General features: G+C 38.8%; 1 protein-coding gene across 1 annotated transcript in view; it reads left to right on the forward strand.

The window, feature by feature from the left end:
- Positions 1-17191, forward strand: part of LOC104500974 (gamma-1-syntrophin-like) — a 57869-nt gene extending 40678 nt beyond the window's left edge. Inside the window, exons 7-8 of the mRNA XM_010144708.1 lie at positions 9489-9599; positions 17033-17191. Coding sequence (XP_010143010.1) covers positions 9489-9599; positions 17033-17191 — 270 coding nt within the window. The remainder of the gene's footprint in view (positions 1-9488; positions 9600-17032) is intronic.
- The last annotated feature ends 217 nt before the right edge of the window (positions 17192-17408 follow it).

A 17408-nucleotide genomic window follows, 5' to 3' on the forward strand; every position in this document is an offset into this window, starting at 1 on the left:
TGAAAGTGGGTTTTTACTTTCCTGAATGGCAGGAAGAACCATGCTGGTAAAGCTCAGGAGTCAGCACACAGAGAATCCTGAAAGTTTCAGGCTTTGTTTAGTGTTTCTTTGATAAAGACAGGCAGGCGGAGAGTACAGTTTAAGATAACGGCACTGTGTTAGAAACGCCCGGTTTGTTAGAGCACACGCGTACCAGAGAGGTGCCACACACTAATCCATTCAGTTGGCACGGAGAACCTGTACTCTGGAAATTCAAGAAAATAAATGGGTAGCAATAACTGAGACTATTGAGCTCTTTACAGGCTTCTAATATGAAAAGTATTTGGAGGACGGATCTAAGAAATGTCATTAAATATTTTATTTTTATTATTTATTTATGACATTTTCATGTCTCCTGGAACACAAAGCTGAAGTAGTAGTTTCTGAGGATGCTTGAGAAGTCTTGTCTTATATTTTGATGCAGTGGGGTCTTCTGTAAGTCTTCAGGCAGTTCCTACTTTATACTTAACACTGTGCTCATGGTATTTTAAGATTTCTTTCTTAATCACTACTGAATTGACTGTGAACTACTTTTAATAGTGAATAAACACTAACAAACTGAAATGAAGCCAAGTTCTTCAGCTCATTATTTTAGCAGTTGTCCAGTTATTCCAGTGTTCAAGTTATTTAAGCAATGAAACAATATTTAAATTGTTTTTCCTTCACACATTTTAAGTTCATAGACTTTTTTTTTCCCAACATGCCTGACAATATGCAGTCAAAACCTCACAAATGTTCTAAAATCCAAACTCAGTACCAGTGCTCATGAATGAGTTTATAGAGAGTAATGACTCTCATTATGCTTATGGTTTCCAGACAAAAGCTGTACGACCCTGTGTGGTTTGTTTCCATGTTTACTGTCATTTAATCTTTATATAATACTTAACTATATAAGTCAAAATTAGTGTTTAAAAGCTGTCGTCTGTGCTAAATGTATTTCAAGTCAAATAGATCATAGTCCGATAAAAACATTGGGTTTATGTCTGCACAGGCCTATGATAAATATGAGTACACAAAGTATTAAACTTCTTCAGAAGAAATCTGTGCTGTGATGTGATTATAACGGCACTGGCATAAATCACAGCTGTTTCTGCTTTCTCTTACTCATCTTCTGACTGATAGCTCATAGAGCCAACAGCAGTTTATCATTTAGAGCATTCGGGATGTTGCTTTATAGCAAACCATTGTGGTTTTCTGAAAGAGCGAACAGCTTTTAAGACTGCCTAGTTAAGTCAGATTCTTCCAACATTTCAGAAAATAGCTTCTTCGCTCAGCTGAACAGTTCGTACGCTCCCAAATGTAATTACGGACACCGAAGAATTCCCCTCCCTTCACATTACGAAGTAGTGACATGTGTACTTGTGCTCTTGTTCTTCTGTAGCACTCTCTAGAGCCAGCGCTCCTGTGTCAGATGTCATCTTGTTTTTCATATTAATGTTGAGAGAGAGAACAGCAAACAGAGGCCAAGCAGACATCAGCAAATGTTTGGCTATGATTTTAATTTCTATCATGCTGTCCTTCACTTGCAGTGGTGAGATACCTGGAGTGTAAAGGCCACTGCCTCCTGTGTTGGCATACATGGAAGTTTAAATCTGATCACTGGTGAGTGTCCCCACAGCATCTCTTCCATTGGGGACTTCTTCAAAAAATGTCCACCAGCTTTAATGCAATTTCGTTTGCATTATGTGAAATATAGGCTGTCAAAGAACATCCTCTTACCGAATTTCCCCCTTTCTCCCTTGCTGGTATTACACTCCAAGCGAATTTAATTGCTGTTCGTGAATACCGTGTAGATAGTCATCTTTCTCTTGGCTGCCTAATCAAGTTTTCCAGATTTTTTTTAGTCACTCCTTGCACTACAAGGTGTCTTAGGATACAGCATCTACTCCAGGCAGATGTTTAGATGCTAAATTCTAAAAAGAAGAAAAAAGTTCATTTGCAGGTGTTAGAAGTTATAAACCAAACTTTACCCTTGGCCATTTTTGCATTTGTGTGTCAGTGTCTACTGGCGGAAACATTTTTCCCAAGTCCTGCGCAATTATAGCACATCAATTCAGGGCCTATATTTCTATAAGATTAGCTGGTATATAGGCATCAGTATTTTAATGAGCAGATGTAACTCTTTTGTGGACAATTAATGTTAGGTATGCACATACACCGGTATTACGATAAGCATTCATAAATAATGTTTTGTAGCCACCTTCGGGATGGAGACTGATAGATTAAAAAACATAAAAAGACATGTACAGAAGTTCATCTAACTGCTATTCTGAAAGTGATCCAATATATAAAACTACTTACTCAAGTGGCATTTAATTACTAATTTTTAACATGCTTCTAACAAATAAATTGTCTACTCTTCAAGTGTATGGCTGTATATACATAGACATAGGTATGTTATATATATTTCTGTTTATACTGACATAGTCATTAAAACTGTTTTCTAGAATGTGCCATTTGCCTCACCGCTTTTATGAATAATGTATGTATGCGTTTGCGTGAGTGTACACTGCAATATACCTACCTGTGCAAAGCGCTATGTCTGTACTTCATCACATTTACTGCTCGTTAAAGCAGCAGTCAAAAATAAATATTTGTCAGAAGAGAAAAAAATCGTCCCTTATAGGACTGGAAACAAATTAAAGTGCTGCTGAGTTGTATGGTGATGCTAGAACAAAGAAACAAAAGGCTTTGTGATGGCCCACGAGGTGCATATCCACAAAGCTCAGTGGATCTGTCATCTGTTCTCTCGCAGACACCTTGTGCGCTTCATCAAAACAGGGAATGCACTGTAAACAATAAATAGCATCACAGATATCTCTTTTTTTCATACCAGAAGTCTCCTAAATAACACAGAACGGAATTTCTCTTCATTTCTTTAGGAACAAGCTCCATGTTTTCTAGACCTTAAGGTCTGTCTCTTCATGCAGTTAATACATATAAAATATATTGAAATATAACAGCATGTAAAAAAACCCCTTGATAGCCAGAGTTCAGTAACAGAGAATGAAGAAGGAAACCAGACTCACTTCAAGGTGCACATTTAATAACGTAACTCTCGTGAACAAGTATTTAGTCCACGCTTAGAAACTGAGATGGTGAAGAAATAGCTGTTATAACTTTCATAAAAGCCATCAAGCATAGTTGGTACAGGCTTATGTACCGTGTCTAGAAACAAACAAATGTCGGTAGGACATCCTCAGTACTGAGCACATAAACCGTAGTCTTTTAACATTCGATGTAACTCCAGTAATGGACAAGAACCGTTATTTTATTAGGGCTGACTTTCTTGCTTTTTTCCTTTGTCTTATTTTTGTTCTTCATCCTCTGTGTCCTCCCTTGTCTTTCCCTTTACAGTTATAAAGCCACAGCAGTTGACCAAGGGAATTGCCTTGGACCATAATTCTGTTGTAGTAAGACACTCTCCAGAGATCAGTAACACAGCAGAACTGAGGATGAACGAGATCTTAATCCTACTCAGTTCCCTGCTGCTGCTATCGGTATGGACAAAGCGTCACTTTGCAAGAACACAATCTTTCTCAATTAGGTGTGAGACAACCAGACAAATTAAGGTGTATGCCAGGTGCCCGAAGACCCAATTGCTTTTATTCTTGAAAATAAGGACCTACAAGGCATCTGCTCTTGATTTAGTTTGACTTGTAGGAGCATCACTCATTTTAGCTTGAAAGGTGTCCATTTGAAATTTAACGTAATTCTATAATATGTTATAAAAAAATTGCCTTAAAAAGCTAAACGGAAGAATGATTTAATCAGTTATCAGATTATCAAGAAAAAAGGAGGCAGTGTTGGAAAAGTACAGCTACAGCTTTTTGAAGATGCGATGGAAAAGACGAAAGAGGGTCTGCTGAAACTAATACTTGGAAAGTGACCTCTGACACCCATTCCTTAAAAAAGATGGTTTCTTTATTTACTCCACATTTTCAGGCGGTCTGAGATGCAGCTGTTTAACTGTTAGGAAACCCCGGCAGACTCTTTCAGGTTTTTCTCAAGCATCCTAGTGAAGGCCAAACTTCTCTTGCTATTACATAATGAAACCTGTGTGATTCACGCCGATGGGAGGTATAGAGAAAACCTGTCTTTGGCGACGCGCACTGGCAGGTGGAATTATGCCACTGCAGTATGAGGTGCGAACGCTATTTCACAAGTTCGTTAAGTGTAAATGGTCTTTTTGCCAGAACAGAATAGGTCTGCAGTGCATAATCCAATATAGAAGAGGCAAGACTGTTTAATAGTAAATTGAAAGTATTTCATCTCTGAAGCCACAGGACACAAATTAATTCTGTTCTGGTTGGAGACTCTCGTGCTGACAGAATACAGCTTTTCTTTCCTAGTGCCAACGCAAAGTGCCCTGCTAAATCAGATAGCTATCACAGACACATGGACAATCACGCATATTTCCACTCATGTTCCTTTGAGTATGGTAAGCAAAAATACAGAGACACCTCTTTATTCTGTGTTTGTTTGGTAATCTGCTCTCTCTTTAGGGTAAATCAAGCCCCTTTACCCAAAGCAAAACAAAAGCCTTAACCAACTCTCCTGACCTTACCCTAAACTAAGATGATTATGAGGCGTTCCCACTTTTCCAATGCCATTATCTAGATGGGAAGTGGTTTGGTTTGATGACATCTCATCAAAGTTGTTTCTAGTTTAGTCCAGGATTCTGAAATTATGGGACCAAGAAGCAAACAAATATAAGATGTGGATGTGAATATGCTTTCTAAGGTCCCTGCAGAATATGTGTTCTAGATTTACTGCTAGGGCTGCGAGTACAAGCAATATGATTTTCTTCATTTGTGTGACTGAGAGGAACATCAGCAAATTATCACAGGTACTGAAGTCAATAGCTTTTCTTCCACATGCCATTTATGTATTGCTTTATGCCCCACTTATAAAATAAAAAAAAAATTATGAAGGTTGAAAGCATCCTTGAGTAATTATAGCAAAATAACACTAGCAGAAAATAACAGGCAGTAATTTGGTTACAAAAACTAGGAAAAATGAGTCCTAGGTGATTATTTATAAAAAAATATTTCTCATTGAAAAGTATTGGTGAGGAATCTCGGTCCCAGATGTGTCCAAGGGGGGAGAAAAACCAATCTATTAGTTTCAGTGAAGACAGGATTTCTCTTTTTGATGATTTCTCATTACAGTAATTTAATAGTATCTCAAGAGAAATCTTAAGCTAATTTATCAGCTTGCCTGCACTGTTTATTTGTTTGCATTGCATTCTGATAGTCTTTGAATTTTATTAAATGGTTTAAAATTTTAAAAGCTGTTTAAGTGGTCTAGGAATAACAATTGTGAAAAGGCTTTATATCTTACTGGTTGTTTTCAATGTTATTCATGGTACATACAGTATTTGTTCAGTTTGTCTTCTCTCAGCGCATTTCTCAAAACATGGATTAACAATTAACCCAGTGGCCACACAGTGTATGTGCAGTTGTGAAGGTGGTGGTATTTTCAGCACATGGTATTACCATGGTCCCCAGTTTCTAAACTGGGCTGCTTGCTGTTACTCACAAGTTCTCTCCTCTACTCATGGGCTGAGAGTTCCATTTTAAGGGCAGTAAATAATGAACACCGAGTTCTCATCTGGGTCTTCCATCAAGGCATGATAAGGTTGTGAGCCTTGACTTAAGAATCATCTCAGGATCCTCACAAGTAGCTGATGCCAGCATCTACCACAGAATCTTTTTGAATTTGGGTGAACTATGTGCTTTAAAAGAAATTGCCACCTGGTCTACCTGTCAAATCTATTTTAGGGTAAACAGAAGTCCACTGCTTTCTGAAAATTCTCTGTATAGTCCTGTAAAATATTCTCAGTGATGCAGATTGCACAGTTACTGAGGATTATACACGGAAAGCACTTGAAGAGAACAGGCTGCTTTTATCAACTAAAAGAAGCCCTGTCAGAATTTATTATAGTGTTGAGCTCAAACCTTCAAACCATAATTACTTCTGCTTATATATTATAATTCATAAAAACTGATTTAGGAATAATTTATATGACATTTAGCTTTTTGGCAATTTGTGAAAAAGCCAACATGTACTTACCGCTTGGAAGTTAATCTATACATAAATAAATGGATATATTTTTATACAAAATTATCAGCCTGTGTAGCTCTGAGGCAAGCATTCAACAAATGATTCTGAAGAACTGTGATGTTCAAAAAAATGAAAAACATCATTCACTTGGCTTTGACAGCGGTATAGTTCAGCGTCCCCAAGGGTGCCTATTCCTAGTGCATGAGAATTAGCCTTTAAAATTAGAACAGTCACCACAGCGAGCACGGTGGCACTGAGGTCAGCCCTTAGGAACAGGAAAGATAACGTGGAACTCTCTCATGTGTTTATGGTGCTGGTGTAGCTATACATCTCTGTGAAACTGGGCGCTCAGGTGAGTAGGTCTCGCTGTTTCTTTCTACTTTGGCAGTATGAGGTAGTAATTGAGAAAGGGTAGGTCTGGTCCTTCTTCACTGCTTCTGCATTTTGCACTAATGAAAATGAAAAGAAAAATCACCCAGAACTTAAGAAGCCCCAGAGGAAGTAACCCCGTGATCCCCAAGATACTGTATTTTAGGAGGGTGGTCTGACTGCTAATCCTAGCGTTCTGCATCATCCTGTACATGTGCTACACGTGCAAAATGTGCAGTTTTGGCTGCACAGGGCAGCACTTCAGCTTCTTTGGTAGGAGACAAGGAATTAAATGGTCTTACTGGGCGTATGATAAACAGATCACCCAATTTCAGCTGTCTAGTATTTGGACATCTAGTTTAAGCTAGTCATTACTCTTCTAACGTAAGAATGTGGTACATTGAGATGTCCAGAGCGTATGAGAGTGAGACAATATTCATGCCAGTCCAAACCAGGATGAAATTCAGAGGTTCTCTTCAACAAAAGAGATGCCCAGGATGACTAGCTTGAACGTTTGAAATACTTTGTATTCCTGACTTAACTGAAAACTCACAACATTCCCTCACCCTCATTTTTGCCAAAAAAATGCTCCTTCATGTGGACACATTCAGGAAAAAATGTGTGCAGTTTGTTGAAGATCACTCAAAAGAAACGGACAGTTCTTTCATTTGGGAATCATTTCATGCATTGTCAGTGGCATTTTTATTCCTTACGCTGTAGATGAAGAATGTTTAATAGTCTCTGCAAAGTACGCTGTTGAACTGTCAATTCAAGGAACTTGTTTTGATATCCTGATGAAGAAAGTGCAGTCTTGTTGGGATTAGTCTCAAGAAGGATTGCATCCCCTTCACACTATAGACCTGGGTTTTGAGATGTGTTTAAATAAGAGCCATTGCTAAGCAGGGGTTTCCAAAACCGGTGTGATGCATAAACTGAATTGTGTTCTTGAATCATGCCTGTGCTTTGGTGCGACTGTCATCTGAGGTGAAAAGAAGGGAGTGGGGAAGCTGCATGGGCAGTGCTGAAGTATTGCAGTTCTGTGCATCTTTCGTCTTCACCCGAACTTAATCTGATGGGGAATAGTGCCAGGTACCCTGGGACCTTGCCTGCCGATCTAAGGGTGTTTGTTACTACTGCACCTTTCTCCTGGCCTCCCCATACATTATGAGAGAAGAAAAAGATGATAGCTTGTTTTTTCGGTTGTTGTTCTCCTGAGATAGAGAGACCAGCAGTGCCCTTTACATTTCTCATCTAGGAAATGACATGCTTAAATAGATTTGCTGTTCCTGCAGAAAGGGAGTGGTCTCGATCTTCTGACAAGACGTGTGGAGTTACGTAGGTCTGTAAAAAAGGGGTTTACAATATAGGTGGGAAGTGCTGCCATCTGAATGGTATACTGCATTCTTTTGTTTTTTTAACTCACTATCTGCAGGACATAAGTAAACATCATTGATCAAACATGGTGAAAGGAATCGGGCGCACACAGAGATGAGGGAAGCTATTCTATTTTCTGTAGCACAGATTGGTCGGCTCAGGAGGACAGCATTTGAAACAAATAGGATATAGTTTCACATAAATTGCCAAATTCCCCTAGTTTATCTGAAACAAAATGTCCCTAACTCTCCTTGTGGTAGATGGGAGCCCATCTGTCACATTCACGTACACGGAGAGTGAAAGCGGTGCTGAGATTGGGAGCTTTTTATCTGTCGGGGCAAACTGAGAGACAGGATTTGGGGGGAAATAATCGTAGCACTTGTTTTGCGTACTGAGCACAGCTAAGATACTGTCCTTTGGGGTTTTTTCCTCCAAAAGACAAGCACAGCTAACTTTATTTAGCTTGGTGCAGGTTAGAGGTTTTTGCCCATCATTAACAAGAAGAGAGCAACACATCCCGAAAGCAAAGGGACCTGCACAGATTCAGGACAGTTAAAAATTTGGGTCCCTCATATTCTGCTTAATTTCAAGTAGGTACTAATTCATTCATAGGTGTAGGCAAAGGGCACAGAAGGAAGTAATATACAATGCCTTAGACAAAAGGAAATGGAACAGCACTTCTTGCCTTAAGTTTCTGCGTTGTCCGATGCACGTGAAATTAATGTCGCCTCAAAGTAACAGTGCGATGTGAGGATGACCTTACAATTACATGAAATACCACTGACATCACAATGAAACATGTTGGTGCTTGGAAACACCTGGACAGAGAGGAAAGATATCTTTAAATGAGGCTGAAAGGACTTACAATAAAAAATAGTTCTTTTCCACTTTGAAACAAAGTCATTTGAAATCTATTTTTTCTATATTTATCCACATTAGATGATAAAAAAAAAAGATGCTTTTCTAGCCAGCTGTGAATTTTATTAATTGTGTGTTTATTTTGTAGAGCAATCTGTCTTTTGTTTCAACAAGACGCAATGTAATTTATAGTGGAATTACTTGAACGGCCACTGATATGCTTAGAATTAATGATCCGCTCCAATTCCTGATTAGAGCTCTCAAAAGTAAACTCAAGTTCTCATTACAGCGTTTCCTTTTTTAATTTTACAATGTAAAAATAGATATTGGTTTTTAATTTGGAATGCCCTTTAGTTAGTACAACTAAATTTTTTAATGTGGAAAGAAAAGGAGAGGACTTTTGTGGCAGGTTATCACTCCAGATGGAGTAGAGAATTCACAGATCATTAGTGGGAAAAAATCTTTGGGTTTTGGCATGACAACAAATTTACTCTCTTCTTTGTTTAATCAGGATTAAATATAGACAAGGGAATTTCAGAGTAAATTTCACAAATGCAGTCTGACTGATCTGAATCTGAATCAGACACTGCCAAAATATACTACATCCATATAATCAAAGGGACATCGGTCCACGTAACACTAAATTGACATAATTATGTGCCATAGAGGGGTTAAAAAATGCCCATGGAAGGAGATGGGCTATTTCTAACACAATTCTCAATGATAACTACGCTTACTTGCTTGTGTATGGTTTTTATGTTTCTTTTGTTTTTTCCGTCTAGGCCATACTTTGGAGGTACAAGTTTTCCCAGCTCAAAGGTTCTTCAGATGATGGGAAGAGCAAAATCAAATTTTTGTTCCAAAACCAAGACACTAAGCAAATTGAAGCAAAGGTAAAAACAATAGATTGCTTGTTTTATAAAGGCAATGTACATTAAAAGCACTTCTCAAAGCAGCTAGAGGAACGGAGGCATAAACTAAACTAAATGACTTAGAAATACTAGATTAATGCACAAAGTAAAGAAAACCAAATAAATTCCAACCAAAAAGATAAACTGAATCAATTGTTTGGATTTTTGAGAGTTTAAAGTCTTTTCAAAGGCGTAATTGCATTTACCAACACTAGGAAACGGGACTGGCTATACGTGGTTTTAGGCACGTTTGCCAACTCCCCTCTATCATTTTGATGAAGCTGGCTTAGAGTTTGAATGCCCTGTATTTCACCCTGTGCTCGTATCGTGAAGAAATGGTGCAAAATATATCCTGAAGTCCACCTGGGGAGAGAACCCAGCAAAGGTCTAAAATCTGCTTTTATTTCTCAGAGCAAAAATCTGTGGATTAAACATGTATTTCCTTACAAGACCGAGGCTCTGTGTCTATCTAATTCGAAATCAGACAAGTTGTGTTTGCAGTTGTGCTTTTGATTCAAGAATTAATTTATGGAAAGAGTAACCCTGAGAGCTTTATGCTTAGTTTGATTCATGTCTTTTGAGAAGAGGGCATTTACTGTCCCGGAGAAGTGATCTTCCATGGTCTTTGATTACTGGATCTGTCTTAGAGTCCGAATTGAAGGACTTTTTGACTAGAATCTCAATTAATGCATGATTTTAGGACTAAAGAAATTTTGTAGAACAACAAGAACAGGACAGTGTTTCTCTTTTTTTTAGTAAAACTAGAATATGTGTTTAATCATAAATTAAATTGAAAAATTAAACTATGAAATCTAGATTTTGAAAAAAAAACAGTTGTCATCAAAATGTTTTCGTGTGAATCTGCCATGCAAATCACTTTGTCAGCCGTAGAGATCTACTGGTACCTTTATCATACCTACTGTTATTCCCACTCAAACTGGAGAGAGCTTTATTTCAAGGAAATTTCACCTTTCTACCTTTCACCTTATGAAGGCAGAATATTATACAAACTTCCTAGCATGCTTATCAATATGCCGTCATGTTCCCTGGTTGCTTCTCTTTGTTCTAAATTCAAGCTTTCACATTGATAAATTCGGAAATAAAAATGTTTTAATTCATTTTCTCAGTGATAAAAGCCAGACGACTATATCATAATCAGAAAATGTCGGATTATGTTGTCTTTGGAAGGTGCTACCTGGCATTTATCATCCACTTCAATCTGTTTACATCTGAAGTATGTTGCTTAGTTGAAGAAATGTATATAAATGTGGCTGTAAAATGAATGTGAAGATTCTTAGGTCATATTTCTTTCAACTTTGGTTAGTTTAAAATTCTGTGGATAGATCTCCTTCAGTATCCTTTAAGTCTTTCATGGATTTAAAGCACTCTTCAGCATGAGAAGAGGTGGAACAGTCTAGCCCCTGTTGTTTTGGACTTTACTAGCATTACAGTTAGAGGTATAGCTATTTGGGGAAGCTCTGAGCCATTAGGAAATGTTAATCGGATTTTCAGAAATGCTGCTAACGCCGGTTTCATGCATAGTGTATGCAGGCTTCATTTGGTATCAGATGATGGGAATTTTGTAAAACATCTGTTAAAGGTTGTGATGAATATTCATGGCCCAGCTCCTATCACCTGTTAAATGCAGCTCCGTGTTTCGTATGGCCTGGAGACCTGTTGTAAGGGGGGAAACCGCAAAGCTTCTTATTTACAGAAAGATTTTTTTTGCCAGTTGTATTACATGGGGGATAATAAGGATGTAGAGGATGAATTGTGAGCTCACAGCTGAGAACAAAACCAAAAATCTGGGGAGACGTTGCCCCAACCTATTAGGGCTGTTCACTTCTGCATCGCCAAGCAGTAACGTGGAAGCAGGACATGGCAGGTACCTTTGATACAGCTTAAGACAGTCACTAGAACTGGGAGTGCTTTTTCCCCTTCATCAATAGCACCAACACGCTCTATGTGCTAGAACATGCTATGGCACATGTGTTCCTGACCTGAGACTCCTGCTTCCTTTCCTCTAAGGTCTGTTTTCCTCCATCTCCGAGTTTCAGCTCTGGCACTGATGGAATGTGTTAATGTTTTTAATGCACTGTAATTCAGTTAATCCCTGCAAATGTGAGGTGGCCATAGAGGCGGTTGTTGTTTTTTAATTTTTTTAAATAATGCTGCTTTCATCATGGTTGACAGCTGGCTGAATATGAGCAGTGTGCCCAGGTGTCCAAGAAGGCCAACAGCATCCTGGCTTGTATCAGCAATAGTGTGGGCAGCAGGAGCAGGGCAGTGACTGTCCCCCTGTACTCGGCACTGGTGAGGCCACACCTTGAACATCGTGTCCAGTTTTGGGCTCCTCACTACAAGAAGGTCATTGAGGCTCTGGAGCATGTTCAGAGAAGGGCAACGAAGCTGGCAAAGTTGTCTAAAGCACAAGTGCTGTGAGGAGCAGCTAAGGGAACTGGGGTTGTTTAGCCTGGAGAAAAGGAGGCTGAGGGGTGGCCTTATCACTCTCTACATCTACCTGCAAGGAGGTTGTAGAGAGGTGGATGCACTTACCACAGGTAGCAAGGGATAGGATGAGAGGAAATGGTCTCAAGTTGTGCCAGAAGAAGTTTAGATTGGACACGAGGAAAAATTTCTTCCTTGAAAGGGTTGTGAAGCACTGGAACGGGCTGCCCAGGGCAGTGGTGGAGTGCCCATCCCTGGAGGTAGGGATGATGTGTAGATGTGACACTTGGGGAGGTTTTTGTAGTGGACTAGGCAGTGTTGGGTTAGTGATTGGACTGATGATCTTAATGGTATCTTCCAACATAGATGATTCTATGGTTCTATATAATTCCTTCCTGTAAAATATGTTATCAAAATCCAAATGCCTTGTCTTCCTTCATTTACAATGCTGCATGTTTTGTGTATCTCTTGCAATCTCAGATTATCTGTGTGATAATATCATTTTACCTTTAGAACACTTACAATCTAGAGAATTAAGAGCATCAGAGTGCTTAGCTATTGAATTATGAACAAAAATTCAGATAAATTTGTTACTATCCTAGAAATACATTCAGACTGGTGGATGGACACTGCTTGGAGAAAAGCTAATTACGAAGCAGCATTTTAATTTTTAGACATACTGTCTTCATAATTGTCCAGCATCTCCTCTGTATTCTGCTGGAATATACAGGTATCACTGTTAATGTCAGAAGAATGTAGGAAAAACACTTTGTGAGGAAAAATGCAGAACCACATCCATTCATCAGTCAGGATGGGTTTTTTTATTTTTTGAGAAACACACTTGCCACCAGAGTTTATATTCCGAAGTGACAGAGAGTCCGTCACTGTCCCTGAATAACTAATATTTTTATAATGCTGTCAAATTTAGTTGCGGTGTGCTTCACGCCTGACTTGGCAAAACTCAAAATGGCACGCTCTGAGACACACAACATGAGCTGTGGAGTTAGATACGGTTTAACCAGGTATACGTCTCTCCAGCTTGACAGTAATTTAAGATATTTAAACATTTGTATTATTCTCTCGGGTATTGTTACAATACTCCCTTTTTGTACCGATGCTTTTGTTTGACTTCTCCTTAAGTACTGTTGTGTTACTGTAAAGATAGATCGTGTAGTTAAAAGAAGCGGTTTCTTGTAGATAGGAGCAATTCCAGTCTGAAAAATCTGAAGAGTAATTATGACAGGCCACACCAGTGGGTGCATGGCAGGGTGCCTGGATGCTCACACCTAACTTTTGAGGTTGCTAAGGCAAGGTCTAAGTGGTTTCTGAGAAACAAACCACTTAGGGGCAACATTAATCACCGACACCCGTTAGACATTCCAATCGGTAGGTTATTTCCCAGCTGTCACTCCACAGAAGATATTGCACAAGTTTGCACAGTCCGACTGAATTTTTCTGACTGAGAGCTAGAAAATAGAGCTGTTGGCTTGGCCGAACCGGCTGGGGTTGGGTCGGAAAAAGCAGGCACAGAAGGGCAAAGCTTTCTCCCCGTAAGGCGTAATGGGATTCGCTTAGGCACCTTCCTATCTAGTTACCCATCTATTTACCCATTTGTTTAGCTATAGTTTAATGGTCCATTAGCATCTCTCCCATATCACAGCAGCTTGCAGAGGCTAACACGATCTCGGGGCTGTAATAAACACAGTGCTGTGCTCCTCAATATTACCTGGCTGAGTACTGCGATAAAAACTGCTTTATATTTTTCTGACAAAAATTAAGAGTACCTTAAACCTATGAGAGGTTTGGTTTTGAGATGTGCGTGTGTATATATATATATGTTGCCAAACAATATATATATGCTCCCAATCATAGGATTATGCAATGCATATGAAAATCAGCATCAGCGCTGTTTTTCTTATTACAAGCAATTTCTTATTACAAGCAATTTCCATCTGAATTTTGTAAGTAAACACATCAATCAGTAATTTCTGTGAACTGAGAGTTTCTGTGCCTTGTAAAACAGATGTCTAACTCAAAAACTACGCTGTGGTTTGTGCATTCCCCTTTCCCAACTTGCAGGGCTTTTTCTCAGCTCAACAACAGCTTTGTCAGCAGAACCCAGGAGGGGTCACACAGATGTGCTGCATCAGGTCAGCTGTTGTTCACAGGCTAGCTGAGCCCCCAGGCTGAGCGCTCAAAAACTGAAGTGAATACACAAGTCAGCATATCAAGATGAAGATTTGTCTTTGGCTGTTCAAATATGGAGAACAGAAGAGGGTGGAAATATGCTATCAGCAAGGGAAGAAGTGTAACTTCAAGGATTTAGCATTAATACTTATTAATTAATAAATAAAGTAATGCTACCTTAATAGTAATGCTGATTAATTTGTACTTGAAATTGCCTTGTATAGATTTAATCTGAAATAAGACTAACTGCTGTTGTTAGGTGAACAAAACACTTACTTGCAAGGTGTCCGGATGGATGATGCTTGCATCATTTTCCAGACGTGACATTGCTGCTCATTTCAAGTATATTCACCAAAATACAATTTCAAATTCGTTTTTTTGGTCTTAGCCTTGAGGGTTTTTCTGTGAGCATCACACTACTCTTCAAATTTAGAATATCATCTTGAAATGGCCTTTGAGCACGCCTCCGTAGTTACAGAGAGACTGCTCGATTGCAGTGACTGCTCTCCCAGTGCAGAGTTCTGACCGGTGCCGGTTCGCGTGATTCAGTTCTCAGTTTCCCCACGTCTTACACATGGATTAGCTGTTTAATATGTATTTTAGATCAGAGTCTATGCTAAAATAGAGAGGCCATGTTACATCTCATTTGATGAAAGAGCGAACACCTTCTCATATCAGCAGTTTATATACGGATGAAAGAAAAGATGCTTTTTCTAACTCTACCATTAAGAGTTACGAAGTTATAACTGCTTGATTTTATAGATGTATTGTTTATATAGTTTTATCACTACTATAATGCAATAAGAGGTTGGTTTTTTTCATCTGGGGGCACTCTCTTTCGGTTTTCTCTTTCCTTCTCTATCCTTTCAATCCAGACTTTCTTTATGAAAGGTTACAGAAAAACTTGCGATAACTGTTGGCAATAATTGTACTAATGCACGGAGAAAATTCGGTGTCCAGTAATTATGATAGTAAGGACTTTCAGCTAGTAGGGTTACCTAATTAACTCAATTCTCAAACTGTAATATTTGTTTTAATAGGCTTATCCTGGTGAGACAGGGAGAAATATAGTCTTTCTACAGATAACACACAAAAATGATATTATGAATATTTTTGTATTAATAAAAAGGAGTTAACTAAAAAGTAACTGTATTTGAATGACAGATAGTTCTTATTCTGAAGTAGCTTCAGAATAATTCCTTGTTTCCTCATCTTTGAATTTCCATTGTTTTCCTATACATGACACATTTTCTTATTTTGAAATTTGAGGGAGGAAACAAAACCTTTGACATAGTGATAAAGTTGCCCTTCTCCCCCTGTTTAAAAGTGAGAATGTCTCTTAACAGATTTTTTTTTAAATGGACACAGATGGCAGGTTTGTGAAACCTGGCATAAACTTTATCTTCTTTATAGAGAACTGGTAGTTAGGGGAGTTGAAAGAAGCTCATGGGATGTTATAAATTCATTTCTGAGCTTGTCTGAAGGACATCTGCTCTGGTTGTAAGAGAGCTGAACAGAACTCCACCCATTGGTACATCACCGGACGCAAAGCAGACAGTGATTTCAGGCAGTTGTTCTCCCTCACGCACGAGGGATTTGTGAACATCTCCACAAATTACCTGAAGCAATATCTTCCAGGAAATCTCAAGAGGCAGAAGATTGTAGGTTAATGTAATTTGAGGAGATTTAGCAATTGTTGTTGAATTTACAACATTCTCAATATTCTTCTAAAGAAAAAAGCAAAACCCTCAGCGCTGCATAGCCTGGAAATGCCAGTGGTGGACAGAAAGACAAATAGAATATACCACAGATATCTGTTACCGGCTTCATATTACAATGAGGAAACCCGTAGAAAGATGGTGACTCTGCATCACCATCCCTACACTTACACGTATTCAATATCTCAGTATTTGCTTTCAAATACCACAGATTCTTACTGATTAAATGCCAACTCCAAAACCACTTATCCTGAAGATAACCTAAAAAGGATTGATCAGCTAAAGTCAACTAGACACAATGGAGCATGTTTATGTATGTAAAAATATGTATTTTTTAATTTACTTCCTCTGTAGTGATGTCTAAAGGAGTGCCAGCTAGTCAGTCACATACTGGGGAGCTATAAAGAAATGTAAATTAAAGTAGAAAAAGAAGGGCTTTGTCTAATAATGTCCACAAGTTTGAAACATGGAGTCTGTTCCTTTTTTCGGTACAATTCCAGTAATCCTCTCAATGAAAACAGATCCCAAATATCACTGTGTGATAGTAGCGCTTTTTGAAAATGGTTGGGTTTTGGTGTTTGGTTTGGTTTGGTTCGGTTTGGTTCGGTTTGGTTTGGTTTGGTTAGAGAATCGGCATAGGTAAGATAACAGCTGCCAGCGTGAGGTGACATGATGAACAAATGTGGCATATTTGAAACGCAGCAGGACTGATCTTTGTGGGCACGTGGGTACGCAGTAGTTGTCCAGAGATGTGCAGGCTGTTACGGTGCAGTCATTCAATTTCTATCACAATTAATCTGCAAAAGTGCCAGATTTGCATTAACCTGCAGGAAAAAAAGAATTACGTAGTGTCCCTTCCCTTCCCCTTTAGCTGGTAGGATCTCATATTTCTATGGAGGCAGGAATTTCTCCATCTTAGCTTCCAAACAATCATTTACTGGATGCAGATATCTCAATCTCCGGGTCCTTGTAACAGCTGTTTGAATAGCAGTTCGTTCCTGGGTATAAGTTTGTGAGGTGTTCTTTTGTTTCACATTTAATGTTTTTTGTTTTCACTTCCAGGAGCTGGAGTTTTCCAACCTGTTTGCAGTCCTTCACTGTATCCACTCATTCTTTGCAGCCAAAGTGGCTTGTTTGGACCCTTTGTACGTAGGCAGTCAAGCCACAGCTTCTGCTGCACCCACAACTTCTGGTACTGGCAAATTAAAGTATACTACTTGACATCTCACACTGCGCCACTGCCACTAAACAACGAGACAAAACAATGTATAAATATTCATAAGATGTAGACCTTTGATGAACCACGTCCGTGGAAACCAATCCTGGAGGCAAAACATCTTGCAGCATCAGCAGATAAATGGTCACGTGGGATCATAAAATCATCTCTGTTCTGCAAGACAGCAGTAAATAATCCTAGTCGAAACCCCAGAATAGGATG

This window comes from Buceros rhinoceros, unplaced genomic scaffold, assembly GCF_000710305.1.
Source record: "Buceros rhinoceros silvestris isolate BGI_N320 unplaced genomic scaffold, ASM71030v1 scaffold19561, whole genome shotgun sequence".
NCBI classification, from domain to species: domain Eukaryota; kingdom Metazoa; phylum Chordata; class Aves; order Bucerotiformes; family Bucerotidae; genus Buceros; species Buceros rhinoceros.